This window comes from Ranitomeya variabilis, chromosome 7 (genome assembly GCF_051348905.1).
Source record: "Ranitomeya variabilis isolate aRanVar5 chromosome 7, aRanVar5.hap1, whole genome shotgun sequence".
Lineage (NCBI taxonomy): Eukaryota > Metazoa > Chordata > Amphibia > Anura > Dendrobatidae > Ranitomeya > Ranitomeya variabilis.
This window is the reverse complement of record NC_135238.1, coordinates 205,085,041-205,102,538: the sequence shown is the minus strand read 5'-3', so window position 1 is coordinate 205,102,538 and position 17,498 is coordinate 205,085,041. Positions and strand designations below refer to the sequence as shown.

Sequence of the window (17,498 nt, the reverse complement as noted above, 5' to 3'; positions counted from 1 at the left end):
TGTTGTGCCGCCATCATAGGAGACAAAGTTCTACCAAATGTTTTAGGCCGGATGGTATTTCAAAGTGAAACAAAAATAATACAATTTTCCTAAATGGTCAAACCTATTGCAGATTGGGGTCAAGATGGGTGAAACCGCCACCAGATTTCAATTTCCAACATTCCAACATTAAGAACTTGAGGATCTGATGTTAATGCCTTAGTGCCAGATATCACAGGTCTGGCGAAGTCCATGGCCTTGATTCATCAAACCCCTAATTTTTTGGAGTCCAGGGCCTTAATTCATCAAGCCCCTTGTTTTGCATGCCAGTCATTATGAACTGTGCCATGGATGTGCCAATTTCATTATGTGGCACACCTCTTTCATAAATTTGGCCCAACTTTAAACTGTCCTGCGCCAATGTCAGAAATGAACGCTAAGTGGTGAATGATGTATACACCGTTCATAGTTTATACCACCTTGTGGCATAAATTGTAATTAATTTGTGTGGAGCACTTGTCCACACCCCATCACTTCATCATTTTCAAAAAGTTGGTAGAGCAGGTCAAGTCTGCCGGGAAAACTTTTGAGCAACTTTCAGTTGTATAAAAACGTTGCAACATTTCAAGCATTTTAACGCCAGAATTCCTGATGGATCGGGCCTCATGTCTCCATGAATCAGAGCTTGTTTGGCAGCAAAAGGCCATGTAATATTAGGCAGGAGGTTTTAACATTGTGGCAGATTGGGGTATGCCAATGCAGTCTGACACGGGCAGAAGTATGGTGAAGAACAACGGGCCTGCGATGATGCAGAATCTGCATTTTTCTAATTTTTTTTACAATAATGGAAATAAATTTGCATTGTTAACTCTTCTGGTCTCATTGTAACAAATTTCTATGAGCTGCAAGTTAGTATCTAAAAAGGGTATTCCCAACTCAGACATTCATGGCATAACCATAGGATATGCAATAAATATCTGACAAGTGTGGGTTCCAGATGAAAAATAAATGGGACCACTGACCCCACTGATTAGCTGCAGCAGACAAGTGCTGACACGGCACATGATCGCTCCTAGGACGTAAACTAAGAGCAGCGGCAAACCACTAGAACACTGTGATTGGAGCGATGGGATAACACATTGGCACTGATGCATTTTTATGTTTTGTTTTGCATTTTTCTCTCAATTTAAACATTTTATGACTCCCCCCCACCCCCAACAAAAACACCTTTACACAGCTTTTAATGCTCCTGGTTAAAGGAACGGCATCATCGTCATTATCAGAGAGCGAACCACAAAACTCCTGATACAGGTGCTGTAGGTAAGTACACTAAGGGTATGTTCACACATTGCGTTTTTGGAGCACTTTTTTTCGGCACCAAAAAGTGTAGCAGGAAAAACGCTGAGTGCAATACTTGTGATTTTGCAGCATTTTTTTTGTTTAAAAAAAACGCAGCGTGAGGAGCTTTTTGGAATCTCATTCTCTTTACTGGTAGCGTTCAACACAGCGATTTTGCAGCACTAAAAAAAACACTGGAAAATGACCATGTGTGAACATACCCTATGTCTCTGTGATGAGAGTATTTAATGTCTACAATTGGCAAATACACAAGGAAAAGCTTCCAGTACAAATATGAAATGTCTCCATAGAGCTTCACTGATGGAAAGTGGAGGAAGACAAAATTGTGTCCTTGTCAAGATGGTATAGGAAAGGGCAGAAGAGGTTTTTTTTTGTTTTTTTTAACGGATATGGGGCTTATAATAAAAAAAATTAAAAAAATGTACGCAGCGTAAATTGACCTGCGTTGCTTGATTGAAATCCTCATCATGTCAATTTCTCCTGCGGGTGCACTGACTTGTGTGCAGTTTCTCCATAGAATTGCATTTGATGAGGAAAATCCACATGTAAAAACAACCCATGTAATCCGCCTGTGACTGTTTCAATAAAGTTTTGTCAGAGCCAAATACAGGGAAGTATCAAAAACAATGCAGCTTTATTTAGAACGCAACGTACTAACAAGAGACAAAAACTGCAGTCAAGAGCAAGTAACAATTTAGCCAATAGGTGCAGAACATCTGCAACATTAAGATCTCAGCAAATCATCATGGAAACGTAACCTAACCGCATGTTCACTTTTTTTTTTTCAGACCAAGGCTATGTGCACACGTTGCGGATTCGTGTGCGGATTTTTCGGCGCAAATTCTGAAAAATCTGCAGGAAAAATGCCCTGCGGATTACCTGCGAATTTACCACTTTTTTTGTGCGGATTTCATCTGCGGTGTACACCTGCGGCTTCCTATTAAGGAGCAGGTGTAAAACGCTGTGGAATCCGAACAAAGAATTGACATGCTGCAGAAAATACAACGCAGCGTTTCCGCACGGCATTTTCCGCAGCATGTGCACTGCGGATTTTGTTTTCCATATGTTTACATGGTACTGTAAACCGGATGAAAAACTGCTGCGAATCCGCTGCGTCAATTCAGCAACAAGTGCACATACCCCAACTGTTCACCAAAAAATGTAGATCTATTTTGCAGATCAAACTTACCCATTAGAGTGAAAAAAACGGCTAGCAAAAGAACACAATTCACATGTCATCCCAGTGTTTGGAATGCAAGAAAAAGAATGCCACACTGATGGTATTTATGGCCACAGGTACCAAACTGGATAAAAACTGGATCCGGCACACTCATGGAAAATGAACTGTTTTTTCTCATTTTTTTGTGAATAACTCCTGGCTTATATGTTAACAGTATCCATAGGATCCCATTCACAGTGCACTGATCACAACACTGCCCTTGTAGACCCAGCCTGACCAGGACTTGTCATTCATCATTTTCAGCTTTATATAAAAGCTCAGCAGTCTGCGTTTTCCTTTACCATACTGACCAGACCACACTGAAGCAGTATGCCAATACAGTGGACTACACGTGAGCAGAATTAAACATGGGGACTCTGGCTGAGGTTGTGGCCAGAGCCTTGCTGCGCTTACACTGCAGAGCCAGCAAAGTGCAAGCAGTTTAAGAAATCTTTGATCCATAGAAAACCCAAGACATGAAAGGCAGTAGAAACAGCAGCCTGCTCCAGTAATGAGTAGAGATGAGCGAATGTGAAGGACCCCGACCCAGAAGACAGGGCATTATCCCAGCTGCCGGCATCCACAAATCCTCTTGACTAGCCAACGTTAGCGCTGCAGTGTGAAGCACACATGACGTCGCACCAGGCCGGCTAATCAAGACGGGAGCCAGGGATGCCGGCAAGTAGGAGCAGGATTGAAGGGCTTCCATCTAACAGCCACGGAATCGATCTAATCGCTGGACCAGGATCCTACCAATGTATTTCGTCATCTCTAAACATGAGTGATATTCTCTACAGAATATCAGGGTAAGGCCATGTTCACACGGTCAGTATTTGGTCAGTATTTGTAGCCAAAACTAGGAGTGGAACAATTAGAGGAAAAGTATAATAGAAACATATGCACCACTTCTGTAATTATCACCCACTCCTGGTTTTGGCTACAAATACTGATGTAAAATACTGAACAAATACTGAACGTGTCCTAATGCTGTAAATCACATGTAGCAGAGATGTGGCCTTTTTAGTGACTGTCAAATGGATTATAAGAAAATAAAACTGATTGAATACTATTAGGGCACAAACAGACCGAGATCGGACCACAATGCACAGAATGACTGATGGCCCCCTGCACCCGAGCATGGCAGCTTCATATATTTCTATGCAGCTGTGACACTTGAGCCACAGACAGTCGGAGCACTGCGGTCCAATTGATACGGTCGCCTGACTGCGCCCTTAATGGGTGCATGATTGGGGGGTTATTAACCACAAGCAATCAATTAGCACTCCCATGCCTAGAATTTATCAACCATTGTGTCCGTCATAACAACCAAATGCCACATGTGAGATTACCCCTAAAGACAGTAAAAGCAAATTTTGCAACCCCATTAGCGTTACTTTCATGTGCCCAGAATGAAATGGAAGCCATCAGAGTTGGTGAGAATCGATTCACAGAGCCCAGTAATATGTGGCCGTAATGTGGGAACCACCGCTTATCTAATGATGATGCGCATGTGACATTGCATTAGGTCGGCTGATGGCTTCAGGTAGGAGTCAGATCTCAGGGCTCTCGTCCAACGGCCATAGATTACTGACGTGGTCGATGGAAAGGGTCCGGCAGATCTTCACAAGGAGCTGGTAATGGTCACTCAGTAGCATCCGACAGTTTATGTCACTTACTTTTGCTCCAACACTACAACTGCCGGTGCTCCCGGTGCTGCCGCTGACACCGCCAGTGAACCGGGCCTCCAGCAATTCCTGCCGCCTTGGGTCCAAGCTGTGGAGTTCATCCATGACACCTAAGCACCAAGAAGAAAACATTACTTCTAATGCAAAAATCAAGAGCAACACAATAAGATATAACAAAATAAGAAGAATAATTCAAACATTTTGCAACACAAAATAGATCACCCAGACAAAAAAACCCCATAATATACAACCATATAAAGTTGTGAAATAATAATACTAATAATAAAACACCACAAGAAATAAACTTATAACCACTTATCAATAAGTTAGGACAAAGGTGCAAACGCGTCTAATAAAACCTGCAATCCGTAATCTCTACCTGAGGGACAGAGAATTGCCGACCTTTCTCTAAATGTCAGATCAAAAGACTTAAATGCATGAAAAATATTTAAAATAAAATACTGCAATATTTCCACGATTAACATTGATCCTCTTACGTCAAGAAAAAAATAAGAATCATCATAATAAAAAAAACATTTTAGAAATGGAGTTTGTGGAAAAGGCATCAGCGACGTCCTGGCAGCCCGTGGCATCAGCGACGTCATGTCAGCCTGCGGCATCCGGTGCGGTCCGGGTCGCTGACAGTGGCCATCAGTGTGGAGGGCTGTGCACGCAGGAGGCGCAGCGTTACCGGCTGCAGACCTGCACAGCGCTGGTCACCGGCTACTTGCCCTTTAAGCTTGGCCTACACTGCTGCTCAGGGTGCAGGTCACAGTCAATGTTAAATATGAGCCTGCCCAGATGAGAGGAGGCACAGCCATGGCTGCTGGGCCCCAGGCTCAGGCCTCCCGGATTTACAGCACGTAACACACTGCACGAAGCATTTCCATCTTGCAAAAAGTGTCAAATGCAAACTTCAGACTTCCCTAGTAGTCAGTCCCACTGCAGAGCACATCACCCACCGTTCAGATCGCTGCTTGCCAGCCACAAGAGCATGTGGGCGCCCAATACTACATACACACGGCGCGGATTCTCTGCCGGTACTCAACGGGCACTGGAGTACCGGCACCTTTGGGGGGTGGGGGGGCACACACTCACCATACGGGACCGCGCATGCGTCCAAAAGTCTCGCGTCGCCACCAATTCCTGGCGACGCGAGAATTGCCGCACGCATGCGCAGCCCCCTCCCTCTCTCCATCACTGTTGGTATCTCCTGCAAGTCGTGCGCGTCACCGATGCCACAAGTGAGTGAAGTGCGCGCCCGCGTGCAGTCAGTCAGGTTTTCTTCCCCCCTCCCTTACCGTATTTGGCTGCAATTTACATCAGACAGGAAGTCAGAGCACAAGGAGACGTGTGTCACATCCACCCCACTGGTCCTACATGGGACTGACGGGTGTCACATCCACCCCACTGGTCCTACGTGGGACTGACGGGTGTCACATCCACCCCACTGGTCCTACATGGGACTGACGGGTGTCACATCCACCCCACTGGTCCTACGTGGGACTGACGGGTGTCACATCCACACCACTGGTCCTACATGGGACTGACGGGTGTCACATCCACACCACTGGTCCTACATGGGACTGACGGGTGTCAGATCCACACCACTGGTCCTACATGGGGACTGACGGGTGTCACATCCACACCACTGGTCCTACGTGGGACTGACGGGTGTCACATCCACACCACTGGTCCTACGTGGGACTGACGGGTGTCACATCCACACCACTGGTCCTACGTGGGACTGACGTGTGTCACATCCACACCACTGGTCCTACGTGGGACTGACGGGTGTCACATCCACACCACTGGTCCTACGTGGGACTGACGGGTGTCACATCCACACCACTGGTCCTACGTGAGACTGACGGGTGTCACATCCACACCACTGGTCCTACGTGGGACTGACGGGTGTCACATCCACACCACTGGTCCTACGTGGGACTGACGGGTGTCACATCCACACCACTGGTCCTACGTGGGACTGACGGGTGTCACATCCACACCACTGGTCCTACGTGGGACTGACGGGTGTCACATCCACACCACTGGTCCTACGGGGGACTGACGGGTGTCACATCCACACCACTGGTCCTACGGGGGACTGACGGGTGTCACATCCACACCACTGGTCCTACGGGGGACTGACGGGTGTCACATCCACACCACTGGTCCTACGTGGGACTGACGGGTGTCACATCCACACCACTGGTCCTACGGGGGACTGACGGGTGTCACATCCACACAACTGGTCCTACGGGGGACTGACGGGTGTCACATCCACACCACTGGTCCTACGGGGGACTGACGGGTGTCACATCCACACCACTGGTCCTACGTGGGACTGACGGGTGTCACATCCACACCACTGGTCCTACGGGGGACTGACGGGTGTCACATCCACACCACTGGTCCTACGTGGGACTGACGGGTGTCACATCCACACCACTGGTCCTACGTGGGACTGACGGGTGTCACATCCACACCACTGGTCCTACGTGGGACTGACGGGTGTCACATCCACACCACTGGTCCTACGTGGGACTGACGGGTGTCACATCCACACCACTGGTCCTACGTGGGACTGACGGGTGTCACATCCACACCACTGGTCCTACGTGAGACTGACGGGTGTCACATCCACACCACTGGTCCTACGTGGGACTGACGGGTGTCACATCCACACCACTGGTCCTACGTGGGACTGACGGGTGTCACATCCACACCACTGGTCCTACGTGGGACTGACGGGTGTCACATCCACACCACTGGTCCTACGTGGGACTGACGGGTGTCACATCCACACCACTGGTCCTACGTGGGACTGACGGGTGTCACATCCACACCACTGGTCCTACGTGGGACTGACGTGTGTCACATCCACACCACTGGTCCTACGTGGGACTGACGGGTGTCACATCCACACCACTGGTCCTACGTGGGACTGACGGGTGTCACATCCACACCACTGGTCCTACGTGGGACTGACGGGTGTCACATCCACACCACTGGTCCTACGTGGGACTGACGGGTGTCACATCCACACCACTGGTCCTACGTGGGACTGACGGGTGTCACATCCACACCACTGGTCCTACGTGGGACTGACGGGTGTCACATCCACACCACTGGTCCTACGTGGGACTGACGGGTGTCACATCCACACCACTGGTCCTACGTGGGACTGACGGGTGTCACATCCACACCACTGGTCCTACGTGGGACTGACGGGTGTCACATCCACACCACTGGTCCTACGTGGGACTGACGGGTGTCACATCCACACCACTGGTCCTACGTGGGACTGACGGGTGTCACATCCACACCACTGGTCCTACGTGGGACTGACGGGTGTCACATCCACTCCACTGGTCCTACGTGGGACTGACGGGTGTCACATCCACACCACTGGTCCTTCGTGGGACTGACGGGTGTCACATCCACACCACTGGTCCTTCGTGGGACTGACGGGTGTCACATCCACACCACTGGTCCTACGTGGGACTGACGGGTGTCACATCCACTCCACTGGTCCTACGTGGGACTGACGGGTGTCACATCCACTCCACTGGTCCTACGTGGGACTGACGGGTGTCACATCCACACCACTGGTCCTAAGTGGGACTGACGGGTGTCACATCCACACCACTGGTCCTACGTGGGACTGACGGGTGTCACATCCACACCACTGGTCCTAAGTGGGACTGACGGGTGTCACATCCACACCACTGGTCCTACGTGGGACTGACGTGTGTCACATCCACACCACTGGTCCTACGTGGGACTGACGGGTGTCACATCCACACCACTGGTCCTACGTGGGACTGACTGGTGTCACATCCACACCACTGGTCCTACGTGGGACTGACGGGTGTCACATCCACACCACTGGTCCTACGTGGGACTGACGGGTGTCACATCCACTCCACTGGTCCTACGTGGGACTGACGGGTGTCACATCCACACCACTGGTCCTTCGTGGGACTGACGGGTGTCACATCCACTCCACTGGTCCTACGTGGGACTGACGGGTGTCACATCCACACCACTGGTCCTACGTGGGACTGACGGGTGTCACATCCACTCCACTGGTCCTACGTGGGACTGACGGGTGTCACATCCACTCCACTGGTCCTACGTGGGACTGACGGGTGTCACATCCACACCACTGGTCCTAAGTGGGACTGACGGGTGTCACATCCACACCACTGGTCCTACGTGGGACTGACGTGTGTCACATCCACACCACTGGTCCTACGTGGGACTGACGGGTGTCACATCCACACCACTGGTCCTACGTGAGACTGACGGGTGTCACATCCACACCACTGGTCCTACGTGGGACTGACGGGTGTCACATCCACACCACTGGTCCTACGTGGGACTGACGGGTGTCACATCCACACCACTGGTCCTACGTGGGACTGACGGGTGTCACATCCACACCACTGGTCCTACGTGGGACTGACGGGTGTCACATCCACACCACTGGTCCTACGTGGGACTGACGTGTGTCACATCCACACCACTGGTCCTACGTGGGACTGACGTGTGTCACATCCACACCACTGGTCCTACGTGGGACTGACGGGTGTCACATCCACACCACTGGTCCTACGTGGGACTGACGGGTGTCACATCCACACCACTGGTCCTACGTGGGACTGACGTGTGTCACATCCACACCACTGGTCCTACGTGGGACTGACGGGTGTCACATCCACACCACTGGTCCTACGTGGGACTGACGTGTGTCACATCCACACCACTGGTCCTACGTGGGACTGACGGGTGTCACATCCACACCACTGGTCCTACGTGGGACTGACGGGTGTCACATCCACACCACTGGTCCTACGTGGGACTGACGGGTGTCACATCCACACCACTGGTCCTACGTGGGACTGACGGGTGTCACATCCACACCACTGGTCCTACGTGGGACTGACGGGTGTCACATCCACACCACTGGTCCTACGTGGGACTGACGGGTGTCACATCCACACCACTGGTCCTACGTGGGACTGACGGGTGTCACATCCACACCACTGGTCCTACGTGGGACTGACGGGTGTCACATCCACACCACTGGTCCTACGTGGGACTGACGGGTGTCACATCCACACCACTGGTCCTAAGTGGGACTGACGGGTGTCACATCCACACCACTGGTCCTACGTGGGACTGACGTGTGTCACATCCACACCACTGGTCCTACGTGGGACTGACGGGTGTCACATCCACACCACTGGTCCTACGTGGGACTGACTGGTGTCACATCCACACCACTGGTCCTACGTGGGACTGACGGGTGTCACATCCACACCACTGGTCCTACGTGGGACTGACGGGTGTCACATCCACTCCACTGGTCCTACGTGGGACTGACGGGTGTCACATCCACACCACTGGTCCTTCGTGGGACTGACGGGTGTCACATCCACTCCACTGGTCCTACGTGGGACTGACGGGTGTCACATCCACACCACTGGTCCTACGTGGGACTGACGGGTGTCACATCCACTCCACTGGTCCTACGTGGGACTGACGGGTGTCACATCCACTCCACTGGTCCTACGTGGGACTGACGGGTGTCACATCCACACCACTGGTCCTAAGTGGGACTGACGGGTGTCACATCCACACCACTGGTCCTACGTGGGACTGACGTGTGTCACATCCACACCACTGGTCCTACGTGGGACTGACGGGTGTCACATCCACACCACTGGTCCTACGTGAGACTGACGGGTGTCACATCCACACCACTGGTCCTACGTGGGACTGACGGGTGTCACATCCACACCACTGGTCCTACGTGGGACTGACGGGTGTCACATCCACACCACTGGTCCTACGTGGGACTGACGGGTGTCACATCCACACCACTGGTCCTACGTGGGACTGACGGGTGTCACATCCACACCACTGGTCCTACGTGGGACTGACGTGTGTCACATCCACACCACTGGTCCTACGTGGGACTGACGTGTGTCACATCCACACCACTGGTCCTACGTGGGACTGACGGGTGTCACATCCACACCACTGGTCCTACGTGGGACTGACGGGTGTCACATCCACACCACTGGTCCTACGTGGGACTGACGTGTGTCACATCCACACCACTGGTCCTACGTGGGACTGACGGGTGTCACATCCACACCACTGGTCCTACGTGGGACTGACGTGTGTCACATCCACACCACTGGTCCTACGTGGGACTGACGGGTGTCACATCCACACCACTGGTCCTACGTGGGACTGACGGGTGTCACATCCACACCACTGGTCCTACATGGGACTGACGGGTGTCACATCCACACCACTGGTCCTACGTGGGACTGACGGGTGTCACATCCACACCACTGGTCCTACGTGGGACTGACGGGTGTCACATCCACACCACTGGTCCTACGTGGGACTGACGGGTGTCACATCCACACCACTGGTCCTACGTGGGACTGACGGGTGTCACATCCACACCACTGGTCCTACGTGGGACTGACGGGTGTCACATCCACACCACTGGTCCTACGTGAGACTGACGGGTGTCACATCCACACCACTGGTCCTAAGTGGGACTGACGGGTGTCACATCCACACCACTGGTCCTACGTGAGACTGACGGGTGTCACATCCACACCACTGGTCCTACGTGGGACTGACGGGTGTCACATCCACACCACTGGTCCTACGTGGGACTGACGGGTGTCACATCCACACCACTGGTCCTACGTGGGACTGACGGGTGTCACATCCACACCACTGGTCCTACGTGGGACTGACGGGTGTCACATCCACACCACTGGTCCTACGTGGGACTGACGGGTGTCACATCCACACCACTGGTCCTACGTGGGACTGACGTGTGTCACATCCACACCACTGGTCCTACGTGGGACTGACGGGTGTCACATCCACACCACTGGTCCTACGTGGGACTGACGGGTGTCACATCCACACCACTGGTCCTACGTGGGACTGACGGGTGTCACATCCACACCACTGGTCCTACGTGGGACTGACGTGTGTCACATCCACACCACTGGTCCTACGTGGGACTGACGGGTGTCACATCCACACCACTGGTCCTACGTGGGACTGACGGGTGTCACATCCACACCACTGGTCCTACGTGGGACTGACGGGTGTCACATCCACACCACTGGTCCTACGTGGGACTGACGGGTGTCACATCCACACCACTGGTCCTACGTGGGACTGACGGGTGTCACATCCACACCACTGGTCCTACGTGGGACTGACGGGTGTCACATCCACACCACTGGTCCTACGTGGGACTGACGGGTGTCACATCCACACCACTGGTCCTACGTGGGACTGACTGGTGTCACATCCACACCACTGGTCCTACGTGGGACTGACGGGTGTCACATCCACACCACTGGTCCTACGTGGGACTGACGGGTGTCACATCCACTCCACTGGTCCTACGTGGGACTGACGGGTGTCACATCCACACCACTGGTCCTTCGTGGGACTGACGGGTGTCACATCCACTCCACTGGTCCTACGTGGGACTGACGGGTGTCACATCCACACCACTGGTCCTACGTGGGACTGACGGGTGTCACATCCACTCCACTGGTCCTACGTGGGACTGACGGGTGTCACATCCACTCCACTGGTCCTACGTGGGACTGACGGGTGTCACATCCACACCACTGGTCCTAAGTGGGACTGACGGGTGTCACATCCACACCACTGGTCCTAAGTGGGACTGACGGGTGTCACATCCACCCCACTGGTCCTACGTGGGACTGACGGGTGTCACATCCACACCACTGGTCCTACGTGGGACTGACGGGTGTCACATCCACACCACTGGTCCTACGTGGGACTGACAGGTGTCACATCCACACCACTGGTCCTACATGGGACTGACGGGTGTCACATCCACACCACTGGTCCTACATGGGACTGACGGGTGTCACATCCACCCCACTGGTCCTACATGGGACTGACGTGGGTCACATCCACACCACTGGTCCTACATGGGACTGACGGGTGTCACATCCACTCCACTGGTCCTACATGGAACTGACGTGTGTCACATCCACTCCACTGGTCCTACGTGGGACTGACGGGTGTCACATCCACTCCACAGGTCCTGCACTGGGACCGAAGATGTGGGCAATGACTAGGATGTGCACCAAACAACATATATATAAAAAAAATTATTATAGATAGATATACATACACATAACATTTTTTTCCATATGATAAAAAAGTAGAAAAAATAAAATATATAACTATAATCATTTCCTTGTTATGGGAAAAAAAAAGAATATCTATCTATACACACACACTCATGGCTGAAAGTGTTGGCACCCTTGAAATTGTTCCAGAATATTGTTTTTTTCCCCCAAGAAAATTATTGCAATTACACCTGTTTATTATACACGTTTGTTTATTTCCTATTTGTGTGTATTAGAACAACACAAAAAAAACAGAGGAAAAAAGTTAGAAAAATTCAATCAAAAAAACCCAAAATGGGCTGGACAAAATTGTTGACACCTTTCCAAAATTATGGGTAAACAACTTTGTTTCAAGCAAGTGATGCTTGTTCAAACTCACCTGTTGCAAGTACAAGGTGTGGGCAATATGAAAATCACATCTGAAACCAGATAAAAAGGAGAGAAAAGTGACTTAATCTTTGCATTGTGTGTCTGTCTCAATAAGCATGTAGAACAAAAAGAGGAGCAGAGAACTGTCCGAGGACTTGAGAACCAAAATTGTTGAAACATATCAACAATCTCAAGGTTAAAAGTCCATCTCCAGAGATCTTGATGTTCCTTTGTCCACGGTGCACAACATAATAAATAATAAGTTTACAAACCCATGGCACTGTAGCTAATCTCCCTAAACTTGAAGGGCAGAGAAATAATGATGAAAGATTGCAATTAGTGATGTGTGAATATACTCATTACTCGAGATTTCCCGAGCACGCTCGGGTGTCCTCCCGAGTATTTTTTAGTGCTCGGAGATTTAGTTTTCATCGCCGGAGCTGAATGATTTACAGCTACTAGCCAGCTTGATTACATGTGGGGATTCCCTAGCAACCAGGCAACCCCCACATGTACTTATGCTGGCTAACAGATGTAAATCATTCAGCTGCGGTGATGAAAACTAAATCTCTGAGCACTAGAAAATACTCGGAGGACACCCGAGCGTGCTCGGGAAATCTCGAGTAACGAGTATATTCACTCATCACTAATTGCAACCGATGGTGGATAAGCAGCCCCAATCAAGTTCCAAAGAAATTCAAGCTGTTCAGCAGGCTCAGGGTGCATCATTTTCAGCACAAACTATCCGTTGACATTTGAATAAAATAAAACGCTATGGCAGGAGACCAAGGAGGACACCACCGCTAACATAAAAAGCTAGATTGCAATTTGTAAAAATGTATGATAGTAAGCCAAAATCCTTCTGGAAAAGCATCTTGTGGACAGATGAGACCAAGATAGAGCTTTTTGGTAAAGCACATCATACTACTGTTTACCGAAAACCGAACGAGGCCTACAAATAAAGAACACTGCTTCCTCTAGCACTGGGTGCCATGACTATGTGCAAGTCATCATGAAATCTGAAGGTTACCAAAGGATTTTGGGTCGCAATGTAGTGCCCAGTGTCAAAAAGCTGGGTTTGCGTCCCAGGTCATGTTTCTTCCAGCAGGACAATGACCCCAAACATACTTAAAGCAGCACACAGAAATGGGTGGAAACAAAGAGCTGGAGAGTTCTGAAGTGGCAGCAATGAGTCCGGATCTAAATCCCATTGAACTCCTGTGGACAGATCATAAAATTGCTGTTGGGAGAAGAAACCTTCAAATATGAGCGACCTGGAGCAGATTGCAAAAGAAGAGTGGTCCGAAGAGAGGTGTAAGAAGCTTGTTGATGGGTATAGGAAGCGACTGATTGCAGTTACTTATTCCAAAGGGTGTGCAGCCAAATATTAAGTTGAGGGTGCCAACAATTTTGTCCAGCCCATTTTGGGGGTTTTGTGTGATGTCAAAATTGCCCTTTTTTCCTGTTTCTTTTGTGTTGTTCCAATACAAAGGAAATAAACGTGTAATTGCAGTAATTTTCTGGGGGAAAAAAAACATTTTCTGGAACAATTTCAACGGTGCCAAGACTGTATATCTTTATAAAATTGTATTTTTATATTTTACAAAGATAGTATCTATTAGCAATGAGAAAATTGAATTTGTAGGAATTTGCAGACTCCAGTGAATTGGAACAATTGCAATTCGAACAAATTACATCTGCTGAAGCCATTTTACACATAGCAGGAGATTGTGTCCAAAAGCGGACGTGGTGTAGTAGAAATGGGGATGCGAATAGTCACAGTGGCGTTCTGGCTCCATCCAAATGTGACCGCTGTATCCAGTCAATAGAAGTTGATTGGCTGCAGCGATCACCTGTCGCACCCTGCCAGGAGACACAATATGGCGTAAGATGAAACTGGTCGAGCAGGTTTTTTTTGTTTGTTTTTTTAATTCAACAATGCATGTTCGCATAATTCGCACATTGATAACGTTTTGTCAAAGCCAAATATTTTACAATATCAAAAACAAAGCAGCTTTATTTAAAACATGACATACCAACAAGTGATAAAAAAAAAGCGCACCGCCAAAAATGCAAGTAACCTACTTTACTTAATATATGCAGAAATTCTGCAACATCAAACGCTCATCAAGGGAATAGAACACGTGCTGGACATTGCAATAAATATGTATACACAAGACCAAAGTGGTGGATAGCATTGAATATAGTGTTCGTGATATATATCTGCAAAGAGGATGAATGGCAGACCATTCGGAAAACATATAAGAACCAAAAAGAGGAGGCCGAACATGTGGTCAAGGAAAAATAGGAACAATTATGTTGTAATAAAATACCTTTATTAACACAAAAGTTGTTAAGTGGTAAAACACAACACAAGGGTGCCCGCACAATTAAAGATAAAATAAGATTATACACAGTAAAAGTTGTAAAAAAAAACAGCAGAGCCACCAGGTATTTTAGTCAGTCATACATATATGTTCATAAAGCTAGGTGAAGGCTCAGAATGGTAACTGGGAACAGTGGAGCAGTGCTGTGCTCAGAGTAGTAAAGTCACTGCAGTATGGTAGGAGAGAGATTTCAGGCGATTACCCGATGGGTAGTGGATGCAGGTGCGGCACAATCCCCCGACGCGCGTTTTGGATCTTAGTCTTTCTCCACCTGTCTGGGCCTCTGACACTGGCCTGGGTTTTCCAGCATTGATGGGGCCTAGAAGGGTTATGCACGTGCAAGGTTACGGCGCACGCCATGATAACTGAATTTTTAGCGCGTGTAGTAGCAATCTGAAAATAAGGCGAGGAGTAGACAGTCGACGTGGAGGGGCTGGAAAGGCGACTATAAATTAATAAAAGCCCAAAACCTTTTGATGGCCTTTCATTTACAATTCAGAAAAAAAGGATATATGCTGAAATGAATTACAAAAGAAAAAAACTAAATTTTTACGAATGCAGATTTGTTTTCAAAATTTGAGTAGAATGCACTCTTCTCTAAGTTTTAGTAAAGTGCAAATTGACACAATCGTGCTTGTGTGATGCTGCATGTCTTGTCGCCAACTACAGCTCTGGAAAAAATTAAGAGACCACCACATCAAAACCCTGCCATGGGCAGCCCAATCTCCACACCTGAACCCCACTGAAAACCTCTGGAATGTAATCAAGAGGATGATGGATAGTCACAAGCCATCAAACAAAGAAGAACTGCTTACATTTTTGGGCCAGAAGCAGTGTGAAAGACTGGGGGAAAGCATGCCAAGACGCATGAAAGCTGTGATTATAAAAATCATGGTTATTCCACAAAATATTGATTTCTGAACTCTTCCTGAGCTAAAACATTAGTATTGTTGTTTCTAAATGATTATGAATTTGTTTTCTTTGCATTTTTGAGGTCTGAAAGCACTGGGTTTGTTTGTTTTTTTAATTTTGACCATTTTTCTTTGTCAGAAAAAAATACAAAAATTATTGCTTGGAAATTCGGAGACATGTTGTCAGAAGTTTATAGAATAAAAGAACAATTTACATTTTACTTAAAAATATACCTATAAAGAGAAAAATCAGACAAACTGGACATTTTGCAGTGGTTTCTTAATTTTTGCCAGAGCTGTATAGGAGATTTGGATTAAGATGTGGATGGAGGAGCCATCATTATTGACATCCCTCAAACATTGTGCAGATAATATTTTAGTACTAGAAGCAAAACAAAAAACTATGCAAACAAAATTGATGTCTGCTGGAACAGTTTGGAAAATCATTGAAATCAATGTGAGCAGATCAGATTTAAAGTTTGAAACTAATCCATTTTTTTGTTTCCTGGATCAGTTTCAAACGGACATTAGTGATGAGCGAGCGTGCTGGGATAAGGTGTTATCTGCGCATGCTCGGGTGCTAACAGTGTCTTTGGCGTGCTCGAGTAATATGTTTGAGTTCCTGCGGCTGCATGTCTCGCAGCTGTTCAATAGCCGCAACATATGCAGGGATTTCCTGTTTGTTAAGCAATCCCAGCATGTGTTGCGGCTGTCCAACAGTGGTGAGACATGCAGGCGCAGGGACTCGAAACATAATTTTTGAGCACGCCAAAGACATTCTGTGAGCACCTGAGCATGCTCAGATAACACCTTATCGGAGCACGTTTGCTCATCACTATTAGGGTAGGTGCAAACGGTCAGTTAACGGTGTGGGTTGGACGCTGCGTATGCGAGTCTCCGCAAGATAAACTTCACCCGTACAATGTACTGGACGCGGTGAATCCAAACGGTTCAATGAACACATGCGGATTAAGGCTGCTTTCACACTAGCGTCGGCCCGATGTACCGACGCATACTGTGCAAAAAATGCCCGACGTGGGCAGCAGAAGCAGTCTTACGATGCTTCCGCTACCCCATTGCAAGGTCCGGGGAGGAGGGGGCATGCGCGGTCAAAAATGGCGGACTCGACGCACAAAAAAACATTACATGTAACATTTTTTTGTGGCGGCGGTGCGCCAAAACACGGCGCAACCGTCGCACAACGGTTGCGACGTGTGGCACTGCATCGCAATGCGTCGCTAATAAAAGTCTGAGAAAAAACACATCCTGCGGGCAACTTTGCAGGATGCGTTTTTTATCCACAACAACGCATTGCGATGTGCAGTGGACGACGCTAGTGTGAAAGTAGCCTAACTTGCGTTCAA

The 17,498-nt window shown here is 49.0% G+C and overlaps 1 protein-coding gene across 4 annotated transcripts in view; it reads right to left on the bottom strand.

Annotated features, from left to right (window-relative positions):
* The window catches only part of TLK1 (tousled like kinase 1), a 309,224-nt gene that overhangs the window by 60,624 nt on the left and 231,102 nt on the right, over window positions 1-17,498 (bottom strand). For 2 of the 4 annotated variants that reach the window (XM_077272724.1, XM_077272723.1), the window contains exon 4: window positions 4,234-4,352. In XM_077272724.1, the coding sequence (XP_077128839.1) occupies window positions 4,234-4,352 (119 nt within the window). Of the gene's footprint in view, window positions 1-4,233; window positions 4,353-5,204; window positions 5,438-17,498 lie in introns of those variants that run through there. The other 2 variants (XM_077272721.1, XM_077272725.1) reach the window with 2 other exon arrangements.